This window comes from Thunnus albacares, chromosome 23 (assembly GCF_914725855.1).
Source record: "Thunnus albacares chromosome 23, fThuAlb1.1, whole genome shotgun sequence".
NCBI lineage: Eukaryota > Metazoa > Chordata > Actinopteri > Scombriformes > Scombridae > Thunnus > Thunnus albacares.
This window is the reverse complement of record NC_058128.1, coordinates 15,832,590-15,854,829: the sequence shown is the minus strand read 5'-3', so window position 1 is coordinate 15,854,829 and position 22,240 is coordinate 15,832,590. Positions and strand designations below refer to the sequence as shown.

The 22,240-nt window shown below is 40.4% G+C and overlaps 1 protein-coding gene across 1 annotated transcript in view; it reads right to left on the bottom strand.

Moving 5' to 3' along the window:
* Positions 1-218: 218 nt before the first annotated feature.
* Positions 219-22,240, bottom strand: part of cald1a (caldesmon 1a) — a 55,610-nt gene continuing 33,588 nt past the window's right edge. The window contains exons 3-16 of the mRNA XM_044343046.1: positions 21,096-21,233; positions 18,783-19,218; positions 18,660-18,692; positions 18,457-18,567; positions 16,709-16,794; positions 15,222-15,489; positions 12,569-12,706; positions 8,829-8,872; positions 8,506-8,581; positions 6,948-7,088; positions 6,662-6,757; positions 5,548-5,616; positions 3,738-3,774; positions 219-1,932 (exon numbers count right to left, since the gene is read on the bottom strand). Of these exons, the coding sequence (XP_044198981.1) occupies positions 1,919-1,932; positions 3,738-3,774; positions 5,548-5,616; positions 6,662-6,757; positions 6,948-7,088; positions 8,506-8,581; positions 8,829-8,872; positions 12,569-12,706; positions 15,222-15,489; positions 16,709-16,794; positions 18,457-18,567; positions 18,660-18,692; positions 18,783-19,218; positions 21,096-21,233 (1,687 nt within the window). The 3' untranslated portion in view covers positions 219-1,918. The remainder of the gene's footprint in view (positions 1,933-3,737; positions 3,775-5,547; positions 5,617-6,661; positions 6,758-6,947; positions 7,089-8,505; positions 8,582-8,828; positions 8,873-12,568; positions 12,707-15,221; positions 15,490-16,708; positions 16,795-18,456; positions 18,568-18,659; positions 18,693-18,782; positions 19,219-21,095; positions 21,234-22,240) is intronic.

Sequence of the window (22,240 nt, the reverse complement as noted above, 5' to 3'; positions counted from 1 at the left end):
GCTAAACTCATCAGAGCTGCAAACATGGCTATACACTCTTAGTATTCTTTCTTTACAAATGACTTTAATGATTGATCAAATGTCAAAACTGTTTCGCTTTCTGCCTATTTATTGATCTATTTGATTAAGTGACTAATTCTTTCATCAATATGTGTTACAATAGGCATATACAGCATAAAATGTTGTCTACTGTAGAGTTATGGAAGGAAACTTAACAATGCGGAATACCTCAATGTCTTTATTGCTGTTGTTGAGTCAAGGGTACAATGTTTAAAACATTCATCCAGTTGGAAACTGCCCCCTTCTATGACATTGGGAGTGTTTAGAGAGACTACAGATAGTGTGTTTTGCATAGGCTTAGCGCTACACAAACAACAAGTGTCTGGTTAAACATGGAAACAAAAGAACTTTCAAAAAAACATAAAATGGACATAAGGTTGTAAAAAAAAACAATACGGCATTATGAAACCACTGTATTAAAAAAACCCATAAATGTCACATTAAATCACGCTTAAAAATATTTTGGTCCAGCTCCTCTGCTCTTTTCAGGAGCCATGGAATGTGATTGTCAGACTTTTGAGCAGTAACATGGATCAATTTAATGCCCCGGCAAACCGTTCATATTATCAAAGCCTGTGCCGCGCAAAACCTACGAAAGGGAGTGTGCTACTTAAGACCATGTCAGTGAAAAATAAACATGAAAATCAAAAGTCTTAATATCATAAAGAGTTGCTATGAGGCGATCATGTACTGTACCTCAGCTGTCATACATGTTTTCATTGCAATCATAAGGCCAGAAGTTACATAGTGGTAAATATCCTCGTATTGTACTACTATCTTGCTATATGCTTAGGCACCCTGATTTTACTTTGTATGCCCTCAATGACAAAACTATCGCTGAGCATAAGAGTGTGCATAGAGGCAATAAAAAAGTTAAAGGTAGACTGAAAAAAGATGGCTGGTTTGCCGAATTCCTACATTATAAAAACCTACAGTTTTTAAGGCATCTTGTGCACCTGCTTTTTAAGGAGGAATGTCCGAAGATTTTTAAAGTGATCAAACAGGTACAAAAGCTACAAAAACAGCTAGAAATAGAAAAAGGACAAAACACATTAAAACATAAATAAAATGACATAAAAAGATAATAAAAAAAGTCATAATGGCCTTCTGAATATTCAACACTCCTATCACCACCAAAATTAACTGACTGTTGGTGAATAGTTTCTGGATACAAAAAAAGCAAAATACCTTTTGTTATGAGTATAAGGATGTTATATAAGATACAATATGATAGGTCATATTCAAAACATCACATGTGCTAACATATATTACTCAGACCATTGCTGCACTATTGGTAAGACATAATAAAAGTGAAATCAGCTAAATTCTAGAAGTGCTTATATTTCTATCCTGAAGTGGTGAACGTTGAATAAAATAGCAATGTGTGAAGCTTTTGCTTTAAATATAAATAAAAAAAGAGATGGAAAATGAACTGTATGAGGGAGAGAACTGATTTCACCCATCTCTTTGGAATGTGGATTGAAACTTTTAATTCATCTACTCTGTCTCTACCAAAACTGTCAAAATGGAGTACAACAGATAAATCTAAATTTTAATTTGTTTTTTTCTTCCTGGCAGGATCGTATAAAGTAATTAGTAATAGTAATAACAAATGTCCAAATTTCACAGCATTTTGTTTCTTTTAGAAAGCAAAAATCATTGTGCAAAGGCACTATACGTGGCAACCGTACAAAAATATGATGCTGTTTCGGTACAGTGCTCGGACAGCGTCTCTCCTGTCCCTCCATTTTCTTGGGGTCCCTCATGGGATTGTGGTCATTATTTGGTATTTAAGACAAAGCCAAAGGAAGAGTCTTGGATTGTCGTGGTCCCCAGCTTTAGTGGCTCCTTCAAGACATTAGTGTCCCATACCTGGCAAAAGACACAAACAAGTATATCAGCGGCTTTACTATGTGTGGGATAAGGACTCTGACCTTGTGACACAAGGGGTCGAACCAAGCAAGCAAACACCACCAGTCGTGAAGTTAACTGCTGTCAACATGCAGTTTAAAGGCAATATGATGCTGGCTCCAAGAAAGATTTGACTGTATGAAACTTTATGGAAGAGACGCCCATTTACAATTCTAAAATCAATATAAGTTTTTCACCGTTTTGAATATGTTTCTTGGTTATAGTTCTTAAAATTATAATTCCATTGACAAGGCTGTTTTTGAAAGGGGCATTTTGGGGGGTGTTTGATTGATCTACAGGTCTTTTAGGCTGTTAAGATATTCTAAATTCAATAAGTCAGTGACAATTACATTTCTATTCCACTTTTTCCAAATTAGTCAACATTATTTTAGAGGCTCTTTATTAGAGCCAAGCATGTGGAGAGTGTAGGCCTGCTAACATGTTTGTGGTCCATTGTGGTGTCAAATATCTGTAACGTCCTGCTGCCAACTACCAGCAAGAAATACAAAATCTATACAAAGCCTCTGTCATCAGAGAGAGTCAGACCGAGATGGTGTGCTAATCTCCAACATACCAGCTATTAATGTGACAAACCGGCCTGGCAGGAACACTGCTTCAAACGCTCCCAGAGGCAGGACTGTGGTCTGAGCAGTAGAAGTGGACGCTTGTTGCGAGGAAGGGTACGTGCAGATGAGTGGAAAGGCTGAAAGGTTTGAGTGGTGTCAAGATGGCTGTTAAGTGAGGTTTATAGAGGTGAAATTGGTGTGTGCATATGTATTTGTGTGATCCTGTGCACTGAACAGGCAACACATTGCGCAGACATGTACGGAATCCCTCAAGGCCAAAACCCTCTTCAGCCTGCTGTGGGAACAAAAGGAGGAGGAGGCTTCACTCAGATCTAGATTTAAAATAGCAAGCAATGCTTAAGTGGCATCCTAACACGCTGTGGAGCAAAAGGGCAAATGGCAAACTGAAAAAGACTCCAGGGTGGGCTATGATAGGGTAGTTATTGGGTTTGGGACACATGGTGTTGTATAAATCAAACAGCCTTTGACAAGGTGGCACAATTCGACCAGAAAGTCACAGGTTCAAATGCTGCAAAAGTGTTTCTGAAGAAACGGAGACCAGTTTAATCACAGTTGTGTGCATATACATACATATACACAATTGGAAATGTTGGTTGGTGGGAAGCCAGTGAGGGATCATGTCCTTGTCAATGCAGCTATCTCATCACTAGCTACCCCTACTGGTTGACCAAGACACCTGCAGGGGTGTAGATGCGATCTTTGGGGAATACGTTGAATTATGTGCATGTTATCCCCTTTTAGTGTAGCTGAAATCACAAAATGTATTGGAGGAGACACATGGTTGTCTATGTTTTGTGTTTTATGCCTGTGTATTCACAGCAAGCTGCTCACATGCTTAGAAATGCATATTGTCACTGTCAGGTTAAAACCTTACAATTCATTGTGGTCATTTTCATGTTTTTACTTCAACTAAAGAATTAAGCTCTCCTTTATGGGTTGAGAAAACCCCCAGTCTTTCGGTTTCTGAAACCAATTAGAAACATGAAAAAATGCACTGTGGCCAAACTAAGAGCAATGCGGTATTTCAGAGAGGTTCTGAAAAGTTGACATTTTGGAGCCACAAGTTCACCCTACAGTACCCACATGCCTGCCCACCCATTTGTGTGTTTGCTTGCACACAAATTCACAAGCTCTGCTGTTACAAGCTGACACTTTTCCTGGTGCCTTATAAAAACTCACCGTTGGCGACTGATTTGGTCTCCCCTCTGCCTGCCACCTGCAAGACGTGAAGAGAGGAAAGTAAATACATAGCAAAGAGGCAGACAGATGCAGAAATTCAGCAAAATGTACCTGCAAAGCTTCCTTATCATAGCCACAGGCAATTTCAAAGCAGCAAGCACTTACTGTACTGAACATCCACTTCTGATCTAGCACTTCCACCTATACAGACTCTTGAATCTATCCAGATTCCCCTTCGTCGTACTGCTCATCTTGCCTTCCCTGACATCACAGCATTGCATGGTTAGCTAATGACAAGGTCGCTAACCGCTACCTTTCCTGTCCAGGGCCCATTTTACGTCAGTGCAGACCACCGCCTGGTGCCCTCCAACCCTACTACTCACTGTGGCGGACCACAGTCTCCGGCCTGTGCTGCAGCTGTTGGCTGCAGGAACACACTACTACCAGGGTAGGACTAAGGGAGGGAAGGAAAATGTATAAGAAAGTAAGTGGGTAGGTAGGACATCCTTGTCAAACTCCTTTTTTTAAAATGCAGGGTTTCACTTCTACTAAGCAGCTCTACAAACAGCTTTATCTATGTATGAAAATAGAGATAAGACAATTTATTCATGTCAGGTTTAGTCAGACGTGTTTGAAAATGTGAGGTGATAACAATGATTCAATACTGTGGAACTGCCATTGTGCAACTCAGCCAGCCGTCTTACTTGTAACAAATGCTGTAAACAGTTTCTCCATTAGGGCAATAAAAAGTCAAGTGAAGTTGGGCTGAGAATAGTGATTGTGGTTGCTGTGTCCAAAGCGAGTCAGAAGAAGGAGCGGTGATGTGATACAGCCATTTGTGAAAAGCATTCAGCCTGCAGTTGGACAAAAGGCATACTTTGAAAGATTTTTATGACACAGAATTTACACTAAACTGTAATCTTCTGGATTTTTGTTGAGTCGGCTTTAAGAAGTTATGGGTGTTAACAGCGTAATCCTTCTTTAAAACTGGCTTCACTCTGGCTTGATTGATATATTCACTTTGTTCCTTTTCACTTAGAACATACATACTTTACAAGTAATGAGTTTCATTCCAATTTGCCCTATGTGCATTTTCAGAAAACACTTGATGTTTATTGGTCAAAATGTGCATTTTAAATGCAGATAACTACATCCTCTTAAATGTTGTGACTTTGTGCATGAAGAGATTTGAATAATATTCAATGTGACAAGGCGAAATCAAGGTGATACCTTCGTCAAATCATAAATATATAATTTTGGACCAAAACACTATTATCATTGTGATAAAATAAGCAGTTGTGTCCAACCACAGCAGACTAGAGCACAGCTTTGGCAATGACAAAGAGCAAAAAGTCGACAGTGTGACAGCAGAGTGTGAGGTCATTTCGTGATAAGAGCTTTGAAGAAACGTGGAACAATTACTCTTTTACCTCTCCAGGCTTATTCCAGATTTAACGGTGAGGTCAACTAGCTATGAGAGTTCTTTAAAACAAAAACAAACACAAGTGATTGTTACTCCCAATGCTGCTTACACCAGGGTCAAAATATCGTGAGATTAGTCTAATATTCCTACACCATCTCTTTTACAAAACAGTCTCCTGATTGACAACAACTGGGAAGCCATGAAAAACCACCAGAAAGCCTTCCAAGACCACAAAGCAATTTGGCATCGTTAAAACTTCATCTGGAGATACTCCAGGATGTATAATGCTCGCTTGGATTTTCCCTGGTGGGTAAATCTGGTGCTCTGATCACCCCACAAATCTTTCTGCATGATGACGGTAGATGGTTTGAAATTAATAATAGCTACCTTGGTTGGAGAGGCGCCTTTGTTTTCCCATAGACTCCTCTTGTTGGTGACGTCAACAGGCTTCAGATCCTGTCAAAGAGAGGCAGAAAATAAGAGGCAAAGACAAAGCATCATATCAGCCGTGCTCAGCGTTTGTAGGTCAATTTGAAAATAGTCGTCATATTGCAGCAATGGCAGAGTACCTGAGATATAGAGGAAAGGAATGACAGAGGAGGACAGAGAGTTTGAAGAGCGAGAGCAAAGGTTGACAGACACTATCAAGCAGAGAGGTGCTTGTGTAGTGAGAGTGGAAAATAGCTTGCTCACTGTGTGCCTGAGTCTGAGGCGATCCACTTTCAAGACACTCCATCACAACGCAAAGTGAAATTGAGGAAGATTTATTAACATCCTAACACTGGAAATACCAACATTTATGGTGAGAGACGTCCAGGTTTTGAACTCTGAAGGAAATTGATTTCAGAATATTCACTTGTTGGACACTCTCATTTGGAAATATTTGTATTTAAAGTTTCCTTTCATATCCTCAGTCTCTCCTGCTGTGTGTTACCCATCTGAGCACTATCCAGAATCTTGCAGGCTGGAAAGCCTTAATACAAATATTGGTCTGGGTGAAATATGGGCAGGAGTGAAGACAGGCATGCTTCATATGCTGGCATGGAGCCATATACTGTACAAAAAAATCTTGCTCTCTGTCTGCTAGCAATGCTAACGATAAGCTTATGATAAAATACTGTTGCCAAGTCTACAATATCCACATGCACAGTATCCGGATATTTTAACAGATGTAAGAGTGGGCTGTAGCAAGCTCAGACACTTTACAAGTTATTTTTACTAGGGGCCACCAGGTGGTGCCAGACAGATAAAATGTCACAAACATGCAAAAGGACTTCTTCATGACTTGCTTCTACTGCATCATTTGGAAATGATTCTGTCTTTACTGCAACTGCAAGTGGACACAGTAGATGTGCAGATCTTGAGATATAAAGAAAAGATGATGATAATGATGCATAATCCCTCTATAGGGTCCTATCCAAATAAATCCTGGCTCTGAGCTGCACTGTATGTATTGTACTTCCAAGCAGCAGCGACAGGGGTTGCTATGGAGATGACCTACCGATGGCCTCGCTCCTGACGTTTTGCCGCTCTCCGGGGTTTTATTCAGCCAGTCGTTGATGCGGCCCGCCACGCCTGTCTTTATCACAGCTGCTTCCTGTTTGGACAAGGTCAAAGGTCAGCCAAGCCTGGTCGTCATCGGCAACCGGCCGGAGCAGGAAGTGCCAGTGAATTGGGCTTTTTCCTCTCTCTCTCTCTCTGTCTCTCTCTTTCTTTGCTCCAGTCGCACAGGCACATTCACAGAGTTTAATCAACTATCTCACATCCTCAAACACGTCCTCTTTTACCTTGAATGTGCTCCCGCCGCCCCCAGGCGAGCTGAACACGTCGCCTTTCTCCCACATGCTCTTGATGTTTCGTATGCTGTCGGTGACCATGGGCAGATCCACCGCTCCGGAGCGAGGGGATCGAGACTCCTTGTTCTCTCTCTGTGGAGACAGAGTGGTGGGTTTAATCTGGCTAATAGCAGGCATGGCTGTTTTGATTAAAGCTCAGGTATACATACTTTTTTTTAGAAAAATCCACATGAGCTTTCTATTAATAAGAGTGACAAATTCCTCCTGTGTCTTTGATATGTCCTCAAAGTGCACTGAGAAATATTACTGTGTTGCTTTGGGTGTTCAAATTATCAGTACTGGGGACGACTAAAAAAAATCAGCCACATGATGCCAAATCTGACTGCTTTTGTGTTTCCAGGTTAGGACACAGGACACAGGATGGATGCTTTTAGGATCAGAATCGGATTTTTAGCACATCAAGACTGGAATCTGACTTTTTAAAAACATGTCTGAACAGCAAAAACCACAAGGAAATATATTTTTGGCAGTACTGTATGTTTCTGAATACAGGTTTCTAGTTTGTCTCAGTCGTGGATGCACTTTAGTCTGGTTATCTGGCTGTGACTGCACATTTAATTTAGTGAGATAAAAACAGAAATGGATTTTTTTTATTCTTTAAACATGGACGATGCACAAAAACTGAGTTGGTTATTTACATTTGAAACATTTAAAGATCCCCTCTAGACATGTTTTAGGACATAAAATCCTCTGCTTTGAATGATGAATTATGTTTTTTCCACAAAAAAGTTCAATTGCCTTGTTAAAAAATCTTAAAATGACTACTCCTACTTCTTCTCTTTCATTTAAAAGTCCAGAATCTATGAATATGCAAATATGTTCCATTTCAAAAGTTTAACTGCTGGACACAAGATGTCTGCTACTTCACTGAAAAGTCCATTCTCAGTGTATGATCGCTGGAGGCTTCAAGTTAGGGTATCAAACCTATCACACTTGTCTAAGATGTATACTTGACCACAATTTGCCTCCCAACATCATGCTTGTACCCTCCTTTTAAACTCAGATTTCTGGTGAGCACAGAGAAACTTTCCACTTTCAGCAGATGAATGTGAAAACAGCCTCCTGGTGTCAAACTCTGCACATACATCATTCTGCATAGTGAAGCTCAAATATCCAACTGAAGGAACAAGAAGGAAAACACATTTTTGACGCGAGGGACTTAAGGTTAGTTACAGTTACATATAACAGTACGCCTGGGAGATGAGGAAGCCCTTAATCAGGATAAACTTTAGGTTTGTAGCATTTTTCTTCTTTCTTCTGCTATTCGGTGTACAACATATATGAAATGTGTACATACATATGTTATCTGAAAGTATATAGGAGTACATATAATGTTTTTCTTTTGGTTTTGTTACCAGGAGATGTCATGTAATATTTTTGATGAATAGGCCAGATGTTTGGCATGGCATGGAAATAAAAACAAAGCAACAAACTCTACTTCCTTTTTTCAATAACACTTTTGCTTCTTCACAGTCAATGCAATGCTAACCTGAGCAGCTGAGGTGTACTGCTCCAGCCTGTTGTCTATCTTGGACACCATGGGAGAATGAGACACCTTCACTGTGCTGCTGGGCAAAAGCAAATAGTTAGCACACACCAGAGTACCAGAATGAAAAATGGGACAGCTTTAAATGTTATATACCATTTGGTCTGAAGTTGCATAACAGCAGGCACTTGCAAACACAAGTGGGAATTACACCTCCATCTCAGGGTTACAGTTTTCCTACTCAGCAAAACAGGACTGCAAGGCTTACAAGCTTCAATAAAAGCTTTGTTACCGTGACAAAACATGAACTTTTTTTTTTTTTTTACCTTTTCTGCGCTGACTTGTTCAGGAACTCTGCTCTCTCTCCAATCTGTAGAGAAAGGTCATGGAGCTCTAGATTAATAAATATTGCAGTGATGTTCTGCACATGCATACTGTACTTCACTGCAACACAACATTTTCTTTCACCCCTCAGTAGCCTCCAAATTTCTGTGCATTTATCACTTATCTATTGTTTGTATGAGGAATTTTATTGTAAAATGCTATATATCCGAAAGTCAGTAATTACACACATGATTCTGCTCTTATGGCTCCTTAGATGGTCCATAACATAAACAGCATTATGTACTTCACTTTCTTGCAAGCAGCAGACTACATTGACTTTTGAACACACATCTCGTTTTATCATATTGTATTGGACCTCTTCATATGTTCAATAAGTTGGATTCTCCTGAACAGCGATGCACAATTTCACTGATTGTTCCCATTCAGTGCAAAATGCTCTGAGATACATGCACAAACAGAGAAACAACACACAGCAAGCTTTTTCCTATCTCTGCCTTAAGACTGTGGGAATCTCTCTCTGTGGGATTGTTTATGATATATGGCAAAAAGGGTAAAAGGGGGGCAATGCATGTGTTCCTTAGACGCTCACAAAAAAAACAACAGCCTTTAAACAGACAAAAGAAGAAACAGCAGAAAAAGCTCTCTCCCCCTCCCTCTGTGAAAAAAAACCTTGCGATCGGCTGCTACCAAATGTGGGAGTTCCCAAAATACTCCCCGACAGGAAATTCCCCATTCTCAGTCGCGTTTTAAAGAGCTGTAGCCATCCGAATGCAGTTACAGTAATCCTGTTAACCCTAATCGCTTTCCTGCATCCCTGCAGCCTGTCCTTCATTCTGTCCCTCTGTCCTTCTCTTCCAGAAAACACTGTATGTTATCAACAATACATAGCAGCGTTATGCTGGTTTACTGCTGATAACATGTTGACCAGCTCCTGGGACTATGTCCTACTGGGAGGTGATTGCTGATAGTGAGGCTTATTTCTCTATGTTTCAGTGTCACAGAGCCACAATATGGCAGTTGTGGGGCAAAAAAAACCCCACTTAATGACAAAGGCAACAAAGAAGAGATTGTATGTTGTCAATACTGTAGCACACATGCAATTTTGAAATTTGAAACAGACTTTTGACAGGCTTCAAAGAACTGAAGGGGCATAAAATTTACTCAGCACATAAATGGACCAGAAAAATGTCCAATTTATGTGAGAAATGGAGGGAAAAAAAACTGTTGTTGAGTAGTTTTTATATAGCACTAGCAACATACTGTATGAGAAAGATATGAGTCCCTTTTCATGTGTTCTTTCCATTTATGGGACTATAATGACATCCCATATACCCATTAAACTTTTTAAAGTGGCACTTCATCAATATTTTCATGCTAACAACAGGCCATATGACTAGGTATATTGTGAAAGGCGTCGCTAGTACTGACAAACCCACAGAGAATTATGGCCTGGCGCTGCACTTCCCCTCAACTCAACGGGGTGTTTTAGCATCTCATTGTTTTGGTTTTATAACACACAATTCTTCTGTTTCTAGACGCAGCAGAAAGGGCAGCTGACAGACAGCCGATAGCTGGTGAGCTCAATTATGGAGCATTTAGCAGCTGAAGAGTCAGATATTTCCCTCAGAGGTTGGCGAAGACCAAAACAGAGCTAAATGGAGAGTGAATACTGGATTTACCTTCACCAAGTGAGCCAGAAACACAACTCCAAATGGACGCCATATTGGCTATATGTCTAAATAAGCAACTGCTTGCTAACATGTTAGCCATAGATACGCTATACGGTGATAATACATCAAGTTGTGCTTGTTCTGCTGTCCCAGAGTTCCCAAAAACAGAAAAATGGTTGACTGAAAAATTGTAGATTGTAGATGGTGTGTAACAGATTTATGTTAAGTTTTTTTGTGTATACGGCATTCACTTAATCAAGTGTATGATGAAAAAAATGTAAAAAAAATGTAAATCCAATGTTGGAACACACAACACACAATCCAACTGTATTATGACATGGTAACAGTGTCACATATACCCATAAAACAAACACAACAAGTAACAATTCATACACAATTTGCTGTGCAGTGTATGAGCTATGCAACACACATACACACACACATATACATACAGCTGTACCTACGGTGAACATGACGACAAAGTAAAGCTGTGTCTGAGGTGGGCGCAGTGGGGGTGGAGAACAACATCATTTACAAAAACTGACCACAAACAAACAAAGAACCTTAGATTCTAATACAATCAGAGCTCACACCATTAAAGCTGAGCCTCGAGTCTGGAGTCTCACCGGGACAGGCCAGATGGATATTACTGCTAACTGTCACTAATTAGATTCTCTCCACCGGCTGAAATCCCCTCGATTTTCAGTTTGTGGGAGTTGGCTTTTGGCAACACTTGAAACGTGAATTCACATTTGAGTTAATTAAACGTTCCTTCGCCGTGACAGACATTTATCTCTGGATGAAGTGGGGGAGGGGCATGCACTGGGTTGTTTCGGGTTGCTCTTTCTTGTGTGCAGAAAACAGGCGATTGATAAACAGGTTAGCATGTCAGCAGTTAAACAGCAAACAGTCAAGTGAGTTAACAGAAAAATTTGCCAGCAGTGGACTTTTTCCACATTCCTCTCTTGGTTTATCTAGGCTCTTTTCCACTTATGAAAAGTCCCTCATCTCAGTCAGAGAGCTAAAAGAGGTGAGAGGGGCAGATGCGGGTCATCTGGCACTTAATCTCTCCAAATATTTTGAATGTTTAACTTGAGCTTTGCTGCACTGCCGGATGAGTGGGATTTGCAGGTTCTGGAGAACTATTCTGTTCCATTATGCTGACAACTGGGCTGGACAGGATGTAAATACAGGCAGAAATATACAACACAGGCAACATGTTTTACAGTTACAGTTGTTTTAAGTGATGAATGAATTATCTGTGTTTTTATAGAAATGGCTGATGAATTTGCTAAACACCCCAACCGTGCAATGAACGTCCAATCATAGCTTAGCATGGCAGGCCTGTTAAGCATTAGATTTCTCCACACGGTGAAGCGGTGTGCAAGGGGCTGTAGTAAGAGCGATACTTGCCATCTTAAGAGTTTGGAGGATCCAGTGTTTTCTTCTAGCCTTTCTAAAACCAAAAAACAAGCTTAGCACATTAGTTTCTAGGGTTTGGATTTAGGGTAGCCTCAGCTAATGTTAGCCCAAGATAGTGTTATGCTAACCGAACACATTGGTTGGCCTTTTCACTTGTAACATTAAAAGTGGAAACTGTTAAAAATGAGCAAGTATGTGAGAATAACCAGCTAAATAGTGTTTCTCATACTTAGTAACTACAGCTAACTAACTCTGTGCTATCATATACACTATATATTATATCACAATATCATGTATGTAACCACCACTAAGATTTTTGTCACCTGGAAACATAAGAAAGTCAGTCGCAGCTGATAAAATCTGCCAGCGACAGTCATTTCAGCCGGCGTAATCGACTATATGAAATCAGAGACTCACTGTTTAAAATATTATAAACATTTCAGGTGGTAAATCATACACTCATTATCATACTGCATTTGTGCCGTGTGAGAACAGACAGCTTGACGGACGTAGCAGCTGTAACTAGGGGGGTCGGAGCTTGGCGAACAGTCAATTGGCAAATAAAACAGGATTGACGCTCTGCAGTTGGATGCGGGGCAGAGGTGAGAGGTTAACAATGACAGACTGACCTTCAGAGAGGAGCCACGAGGGCTGACACACTTGAAGGGTTTGCCCTCCCCGTCCATGGTGTCTTCCACCTTCTGTCTCTTCTCAGCTGCCTCTGCTCTCCTCCTCTCAATCTCCTCCTTCATCTTCCTCTTCTCCTCCTGAGAGAGACAGATGTGTTGAATCAGTTCAGCAGATGTACTTATGAGTGCAAAATTAGAAAGAAATTAATAATCCTTGACATTTTTATCATTTTTATTTGCTTTTAATTGGAGCACATGAAGGTGGCGTTTTGTTCTTTGCCTGTTCAGCCATGCTCGATTTTTGTGGAGAGAAATTAGTCTTTGTACTGGTGACAAATTTGCGTGTTTCATGATCCACAAATAAAAACAAAACTTAGAAACGTGTATGATGATTGTGAGTAGTTTGTGGTGTTCACAAATTCATTTTCCAACCCACAACCAATTTGCCCAAATGTAATCCAGTTTTACAAATAAATACAACCCAACTTGAATAAATGTCAGTATTCCACATTTCTATTTCTAACTTGGTGTTCATTAATCCATTAACATTTGCTTTTTAAAAATCCTTCTCGTGCATATAAATTTCTAAAAATATTTAACGTTTTTTCACGTGTATTTACAGATTGTTTATCATATGTGCAGGGATCACTTTCTACGTGTGGATTAGGTTACATTCGCCAATAGTCACCAACATGACAGACAACTAACAATTAGGAATGCAGCCAACCCAGACAATAGATATGTGCCACTTTCTAATTGATTCACTTACTTTATCCAATGAGGCAGGTCAGGAACAAATTCAATTACTCTGAACAAATTCTTATTTACAGTAATAGCCTGCCTCAGGAAAAAAAGCCATTTTGAAAAGCTTGAGACAGGCCTATCAACAGTTTCTTTTTTTTTACAATTAGTGTATGAACCATTTGTACTGTATTCAGAAGAGGGCTGGCACTTGGCAGTATATCAGCCCTCTCCAGCAGCCTTGTCTTGGTTAATTAGTCTCTCTGTAACTCTGGGCCATCTTTTAATTACAAACCAAAAGGCCTCATTAACATCACACAAGAGGACAAGAACAGCGGCAGATAGCGAGAGATGGGCCGCTACGTTTGGAGCCAAGATCAACAAAGACGGCCAGTCAGGGTAATAGTAAGAATGCGGGGGCCTCAGAGTGAGTGCCTGAGAAAGAAAATGAACGACATCGCGCAGTTGAGCATGGATGTGAACACATAGGAAAGCGGAGGTTATCATGTTTGAGATACATAAGGATGAGGTCGTTATAAGAGGAGGAAAAAGGAATGACATATTTGAGTTACGAGTCGGGACCCAAATAGGTTAAGTCATGATAACAGTGAAGTATGGCGAGATAACGTCGCCACGGCGCTAGTATGAGTGTGATGCATGAGCTTCAGCTCACACAGGTGTAAAGGGTAAATCAATGTGAATGTGCTGGTGTGAGAAACAACGATAGAGGAAGGGGGCTGTGAAATTTAAAAATGATAGTAGAAGAAACAAGACGCAGAAATAGAGACTGAAATTAAAATCCTCAAAAAAAAAATTAATTTCAGTTTGACTTCCTGCTAATTTTTCTGCCGTGATTGCACACTTTACATTCATTTCTGGTATCAACTGACACTGTCAGTACTGTAATTTGATTGGTGCAACATCTGTGTGGGAAGGTACTAAAATAATTAGTTACATAATTTCAGTTCTAACAGCAAAGCAGGCAGATAACCATAGATGTATTATGGGAACTGGATACTAGACTCAAAGATGGTGCCTATTCAGTCAAATGAAAACTGCTCGCCTGGTGCATGTACCCAAAATTTTTTTGAGTTTCCGTGTTTACATCTGGGTTGTGAGGCACACTGAATATGTGCAGTCATGTTTCTCCTGCAAGCTCCCCCTCGGCCCATAGACTTTACGTTACTCTGTGAACCTGCCTGCAGGTCACTGTATTGGACTCATGAAACAGAGACAGCTAACACTAACTACACTCTGTCCTTTCTATAATGTAGGTTGAAAACTGTACAGGAGCTGCCAATGAGTTAGCAGGTGTTGAAATAACAAGAACTAAAATTAAAGTCTAGAGTGAATCAGTGCTAACTATCAAGCTAGGTTAACTATATTCATGCGAGGTAGTGGATTGCTCAATGCTGTAAAGGAAAAGATGTCTTAAATTGCTAACAATACATAGCCTACACTATGTGTGCTTGTTGAAACAGGCTAAAAAAACATCTTGTATCAACATGTGTAGGTGTTACGGGTTTATGATGTCCAGTAAATAGTCATATCCAGTCAGTAATGCACCACAGAAGTTGACTGCATGTCTCCTGGCAATGACTCTCTAATATCTGTCAGTCGCTGCCATGGGAACCACCCACCCAGAGGCCTGAAGTTTAGATGCTGTTTCCACAAATATGTCCAAAAACTGTTTAAACCTCTTTCGAAAAGTAGTAAAATGTGCACAGTAGCTGCAGTATCATGATAGTTTCTATTGCCTTACACAAAAAGTGAGGAGAATTTTAATTTCAAGGAGAAATTGGATAAAAAGGAGAAGAGAAACATATACAGACAGAGTAGAAGTGATCAAACAGCATCTATAAAGTGATTCAAAAAAGAAGACATGATCAAAACATCACTTTCTCTTCCTCACCTCCTCTCTGGCTTTCCTTTCCGCCTCCTCCTGCTTCTTCTGCCTCTCCTCCTCCTCCAGCACCTTCTTCCTCTCCTCCCTCTTTCTCTTTAGCTCCTCCAGCTCGGCTTCGGCCTCTTGCTGCTTCTGCCTCATCCTCTCGAACTCCTCACTCTCTGCGTCGTCGCGGCGACGCTTCAGCTCCTCCAGCTTGCGCTCTGCCTCCAGGCGGGCTGCGTCGTCCTGGTCGTCACCCGCAGACACCTCGGTGGAACGCACACTGCTGCGACTGGGACAGACAGACAAACACGGGTCAGGGCGCACAAATAGAGTACCTGATGCGTGCAGGTCACCACTTGAAAACAAAAACTGTGTAAGTAGGACGCAAAACTGGTTGACATTCAGGTTAACATTTTGACATTTGATACCATCTGAATATTTAAACACGCACTTCAAGGGTTTCTCTCTTTCAGGGGTAAGCAAACAAACAGAGCACATCTGCAAATACAAACACTAACAATCACCTTGGCAAAGATAATGTTACAGCACATCTAAAGTTTCAGGCTGGAGACTTACTTAAGGTGACCCAAGTCAAAAACACACTACAGAAAGCAAAAAAGCAACAAAAACAGCCTGAGAATCTGATTCAGGTATACCTTTCAATTACTTTGCAGATGCCCCTGGCAATTTTTCCATACTTTTATACCAGCCTGAATGATAAATGTCAGACTGCAACGTCAATAAATTACTCTTTGATTAAAGTGCTCCTGTTCAGCACATGCAAACACAGTAGAGATGCTGATATAAATATTTATTCTGCATCATTTTCAGATTATGTAAGATCCAGCCTGCATCATTTAACAAATACACTAGATGAAAACTTTAAAAAGCACTAAATGTTTTTTCACCTCACTTCTGGATGTCTTATTTTTGGTAACAGTGATCTTTAGCTGGTAGGTACCTTGAGCTTCTCAGCGAACTGTTGTATTAAGAAGAGTATTAAGTTACTGCAGTACTTTTCCACAACTGGTCAAATGTAGATAAGCACTGATATATGAATATACTGGTGTAATCACGCAATATATAATGGATTGTCTAATGACAATACAAATTGAATTGAATTGAATATCAGCTTTATACATCAGTATCACCATTTCTCCAATATTATTTTTTACAGTCAGTATTTGGGCAATTGGAGAATAGTGGTGTTTGTATGTCAACTATCACTGTTAAATCAGCTACAATTAGCTAAGTATCATGCCTATTTAATCATGGTAGGTATGTATGATGTGGTGTATTTCTTGTGAAGTAAGGAGGATGAGATGAAAGATACAATTTGAACTGTTAATAATTTAGCAATACTGTACAGAATAACCACATTCAGGTGATAATTATGATTTTCCATTGACAGCAATTTGGGACATGAATCATTGGAACTTTGCTTTGGGGAAAACAAGTGTCTTTAATAATACATAAGAGGTGACTTGGTGTCTGTTGTGTCTGTGTACCTGAGTGTCCTCTCAGGTTTCCTGTGCTGTTTGAGATCCTCATGCAGCCCTCCGTTTTGCTTGCTCTGCTCCTCTCTCTCGTTCACCTGCAGCCGCACACACACACAAACAACCACAGTGAACAAACAAAGATGCTATTGGTGGGTGGGCTGAGTGGGCGGGGTCTATCATGTGACATCACGGGATTGTCGCGCACGAGAGAGAGAGAGAGAGAGAGAGAGAGAGAGAGAGAGAGAGAGAGAGAGAGAGAGAGAGAGAGAGAGAGAGAGAGCACACCCTGAAATAAAATAACACAGAACATCACATAACACAGCGTCCACTCCAGAATTACTGGTAGCAGAGGATTATCTAACATGTGATCACTCTGGGAGTGTCTCCAGCTGTAGATTCTACTGTCATCCATCATCAAAAACATAATTTAAGTTTTATAACTTATAATTATTATGTACGCTGCCAGTCAAGTGTTTAAAGACCATATATTAATAACCTCTAACACAGAACATACACTTGTCTTCCTGTTGATACTGTCTCACACTGTCTATGCATTTTAACATACAGTGATATTGGCTGATCTGGTGAAGCTTTCCAGCACAGCTGCCTCTAATAAAGCACTACATAAGAGTCTCTTTAGAACTTGTGATTAATATGTTTATTACAAATACTTAGGTGTTTGGCGCATCTGTCTCAGATATTTAGCAAGGACGTGAGTGATGTCTTTATCTTAACAGAAAACGTGCCAAGAAACATGAGGTGTCTTTGAGCACTGCTGTTTACATTATCAAAGGTCAAACCTAGACTGAAAACAGTCTATGGAGCCTGAAAGCGTAGTTAGTTTGTGTAAGAGAAGGCTCAGACGTTGTTTTTGGGAGGCATGGTTAATGGATTGCGTGACAAAAAGAGTTCAGAGGCTCTTAAAAACTTGAAAAAATAATGAATTGCTGCACATGAAACTCATATTGTGGACAGATGAAACCAAGGTAGGGATCTGTAGTTCATCAGGCTATTGACTATTACATTTTGTATTTCCAATTTAATAGAAAAATCACAACCAATTTCAGCTCACTTCAACATTTTGATTATTTTTGTTTTCAAGTTTTATAATAAGCCCAAAATACTGGTCTAGTATGGTCTAAAACTCTTGACTGGTGTAATGATTTCTTTACAATATCCCCTGTAGTCAAAACTTATTTTTAAAAAAAATTACATTATGTTCCTCTGCTACAGCAAATTTTTCAGAGCGAAGTCAGTGTGATGTGGAGTGTTGCTGCTCTCATAGCTGAGGTGGAAGACATGCAGAAAAACACCGTGACCACTCTGTGGAGCATAGCATTAACCTTATTGAAAATCTGACCGCACTGGCTGCAACCACACCTCATAAAACGCTGGCTCAGTTACCTCCAGTTTGCAGCGGCGCAAACCACACTGTGACGACACAAGGTATCTGGGTAATTTCAGCGTCTGGCTCCGACATTAATCACTAAGTCAACAAGATGGTCTCATTAAGAGAAGTTTGTGTGGTTTAGTCTTATAGGTATTCTTTACGTATCTCTCCAAAGACACTGAAGTTACCCAGAGGGATTTTCTGTGCTGTGCATCACACCTCTACGGAAATCCTTACCACATATATAATATACCTCATTATCCTCTGAGTGCAGTATCTCAGATACCTCTTTGTCCACTTCAGTATCATTTCTCAGTATCATAGGCTTGTTCTCTGATGTGTTATCTACATAATCATCCTCAGGTACCTCTTCAGCCTCCTCTGATGCTACTGCATCCTTCTCAGCGAATGAATTTGCTGCCTTGGCCTGATGTAAACCCTCACTGACTACTGAATGTGTTTCCTCTTCAGCGAGCTCCTATGAAAAAGGATTATAGCAGTTCTTTGAAAGAAGGATCAGTGATCAACTCCAGGATGTGCAGCACAAAGTCAATAAATCAATGACCATACCTCGTTTTGCATTCTAGGCTCTTCAGTTGATTCCTGTGGAAACATCATCACATTTGCAGGGACTTTCAGTTACCAAAAGTAAACTTACGAAAACAAGAGTACAAGATAAAAAAAATGACTCACCTCTTCTCTAAAGTAAGATCTTCTTGGTTTTTCCTCCACGACTTCCACTTTCTCCTCCTCCTCTTCATCTACTCCTTCCTCTGCTTCATCTCCACCCTCAGGAGCAGCCTCCTCTTCCTCTCTTGGCTCCTCTTGCTCCTTCTCCTCTCTCCTTGAGCTGTACATCACCGTCTTCTCCTCCTCTTCTTCATTGTCGCGGTAACGGCCCCTACGCCAGGAGGAAGGCCTCTCCTCCTCGGCGTTGTTTTCCTCCGTGGCCACGCTGTCGTTGCCCTCCGTCTCGGCGGGGTCCAGCTGCCTCTGTCTATCCAGCGCCTCCTTCATGCGTCTCTGCCGTCTCTCCTCGCGTTTGGCCATGCGATCCAGCAGGGCTTGTTCCTCGTCGTCTCCGCCGCCTCCTCCGTAAGAACTGCTCACAGACACGGTCTCTGTCACACTAGGAGGAGCAAGAGAGGACAGACATTCCACTGTAAGGGTTTTTTTTTTAATAAGGAGGAGGAAACCTTGAGGGCTGAGCAGCAGGCCTAAAGCTGCTCAGAAAATGTGGGCAAGAAAAGTGAATGTATAATATTATCTCCTGTTAGCAATGATATGCCCTTTAGCAAGGCACATAACCCCTAACTGTTCCATAATTATTTAGTGGCAAATAGCAGAGATCTACAATACGTTCCTTTTAAGCAGCTTCCAGGTTTGAATGTGAGTAACATATATTCAATTCAGTTTTTTTTTCTACTGTGACTTAAACTGGCCACTGCTACAAAAAAATGCTGAAAGAATCTGGGTTGCAAAAATGTCAAAAAAAAAAAATGAAACACTGTGACAGGAAATCAAAGTTTAGAGAGTGGCTGCCACATCATTGTCTGCTCTTTAGCCAGTATGTGGAGAATGCTGACATTTGGCTGTATTGACAGGTCCTCACCACAGAAATGTTTTAAAATAAACTATTGGTCAGGACTTGAAATAAACAGCAAATCAGAAAAAAAAAATCTATTGGATTCTAGGTCTGGAAAATAGATTTTTACCCTTGACTGAATTACCGTTTCTGTAAACACCCCTTCCGATACCACCTACCATAACGCAAAAAAAAAAACTTTTATGATATCTCTTCCAATCCACCGACTGTCCGCCATTTACCTCAGCATGACTCAAACTATTCTGACCTAACAGTCTGGCAAACATTATCCTTGCATCTAAACAATCGACAATGGCCAGTGAGCGCTAGGTCCCGTCTCAGCATCCTCCCGCACAATCCCCTTGTTGTTCGACCGGGCCCAGGATGTATCTCTGAGCTCATAGAGAGGAAACATTCATGACCACAAAGCAGCATCTGTGCTGCTAGATGTCAGAGCGACCCACCACTTCCACCACAGCCAAGACTGATTGATGTCACAGAGTTAAACTGCATAGAAATGACATTTTTTGCTGCTTCGTTCCTGTGGCAGTCTCTCTGATGGATAGGTATGAGATCATGGGTTGTTTGTCATACTGACAGCTGGGATTGATAAGGAAGTGGCGTTCAGTTATTGCATTGATTGTCTCATATGTAAAAAAGATTAAGACATATTAGAATTAAGATATTGTGTATGCTGATGAAACTTTTCTTTTTGTCTTCATATCAAGTTTTTTTGTGATTTTCTGTTATTTTTACACTGTTATAATGTCAGATGTCTATGTTTAACATGGTAAAAGGCAAAACTTGTCAATATATGTAAAAATGCTCCCTGAAAATCAAAAGCCAGAGCTTCAGCCTGATCTGTGTGTTTTGTTTGCAATATATATGTATGCAATATACCAGTAAAGCCCCGGAATAAAAATATAGACCTGAAAATGTGCATGATACATCCCCCTTAAATGTTACGAATTGTCCTTTAATAGAAAATCTGCTTTGATTTTGAGCTATCGTTTGTTTACATAAAGGGACAGCTGTCTCCTTTAAAAAAAAAACACAGGAAAGGCTTTAAATAATCTTCAACTCTACAATAATATAAATATATATATTTTTTACAGCAGAGGTTGTTAAAAATGTGGTGGTATTCTTTGTCTGAGATTTTTTCCTCACAGAAAAGGAACTCACATAGATTATTGATGAGGTACAACCTGTATGTCTGGGCAAGATGACATGACAGTTCTCTCTTTTTCCTGTTGCTCTTTTGCTTCCTCAGCTGGACCAAAAATTGGAAGTGAAGCAGTCTGAAGTCATCTGCTGACTACATACACTATTTATCACAGACAGAGCTTGTGTTGCTATGTGTGTGTGTGTGTGTGTGTGTGTGTGTGTGTGTGTGTCTGTGTGTGTGTCTGTGTGTGTGTCACCTGTGGCTGTTGGTCATGACCAGACTGTCTGGCTGGCCGCTGGGCTCCTCGCTTTCCCTGCTCTTCAGCCTCTCCTGGCGTGCCCTGCGCCTCCTCTCGCGGGCCGCCTCCTCCTCGTCATCATCATTCTTCGCCAACCTAAGGCAGCGAAAAAAAAAGAAAAGAGAGAATGAGCAGACAAAAGAGACATTTTCAACTTTCAACCTCTCATCTCCCGCCTCATGCTTCCCGTCCTCCATTTAGCTCCACAGTTAGAGACTTCAAAGTCCTTTAACATTGGACTGTAATCATCACAGTGACCAAACCTAGTGGATTTGTCTGGAGTTTTTTCTCTCTCCTTTTTCTCCTATTAAGCTGACCTGTAAGCTGTGCAACAACCAATACTTCTTATCACTACAGTTTTCACGAGCTGATAAAAACTCAGTCTTGAGACATGGCTTGGCTGAGGATAAGAGAGAGCCAGAAAAACAGTGCTTCTGGCCCACAGGTCGTCCTGGTCTGGTCAGTGTTGGAATAAAGTAAACTGGAGAGGTGTGTGTGTGTGTGTGTGTGTGTGTGTGAGAGAGAGTGTGTTTATGCACTGCAAAAGAACGACTAGACTTAAATTTTATATCTCTATGGGGAGTTTAAATCATTATTATCACATTAAATCAAGAAATCACATTTTTTTAAGTTAACAACAGTAACAGTAAGCTTACTTTTACTTGTTTTGATACAATTCTGGAAGTTCTGGAATTCTCTAAGTTTTGCTGATACACTCATTTCAACACAAATATCTCCTACCAAGTTTAAAGGAATAGTTTTTCATTTTGAGAAATACGCTCATTTGCTTTCTTGTATGAAGTTAGATGAGAAGATTGACACCACTCTCATGTTTGTACAGTAAAAATTAAGTTACAGCCAGGAGATGGTTAGCTTAGCTTAGTTTAGCTTAGCATACATACTGGAAACCGGGTGAAACAGCTAGCCTGGCTCTATCAAAAGCTGACAAAATATGTCTACAAACACCTCTAAAGCTCATAAATGAACACATTATGTTAGTTTTTTTTGCATTAGACTGAGTGTCTAATGCAAAAAAACGACTCTAGTCTCAACGTCTTGCCCTGACATTAAAGAAAATAAATCTATTGTGGAAAAGGCTGAGA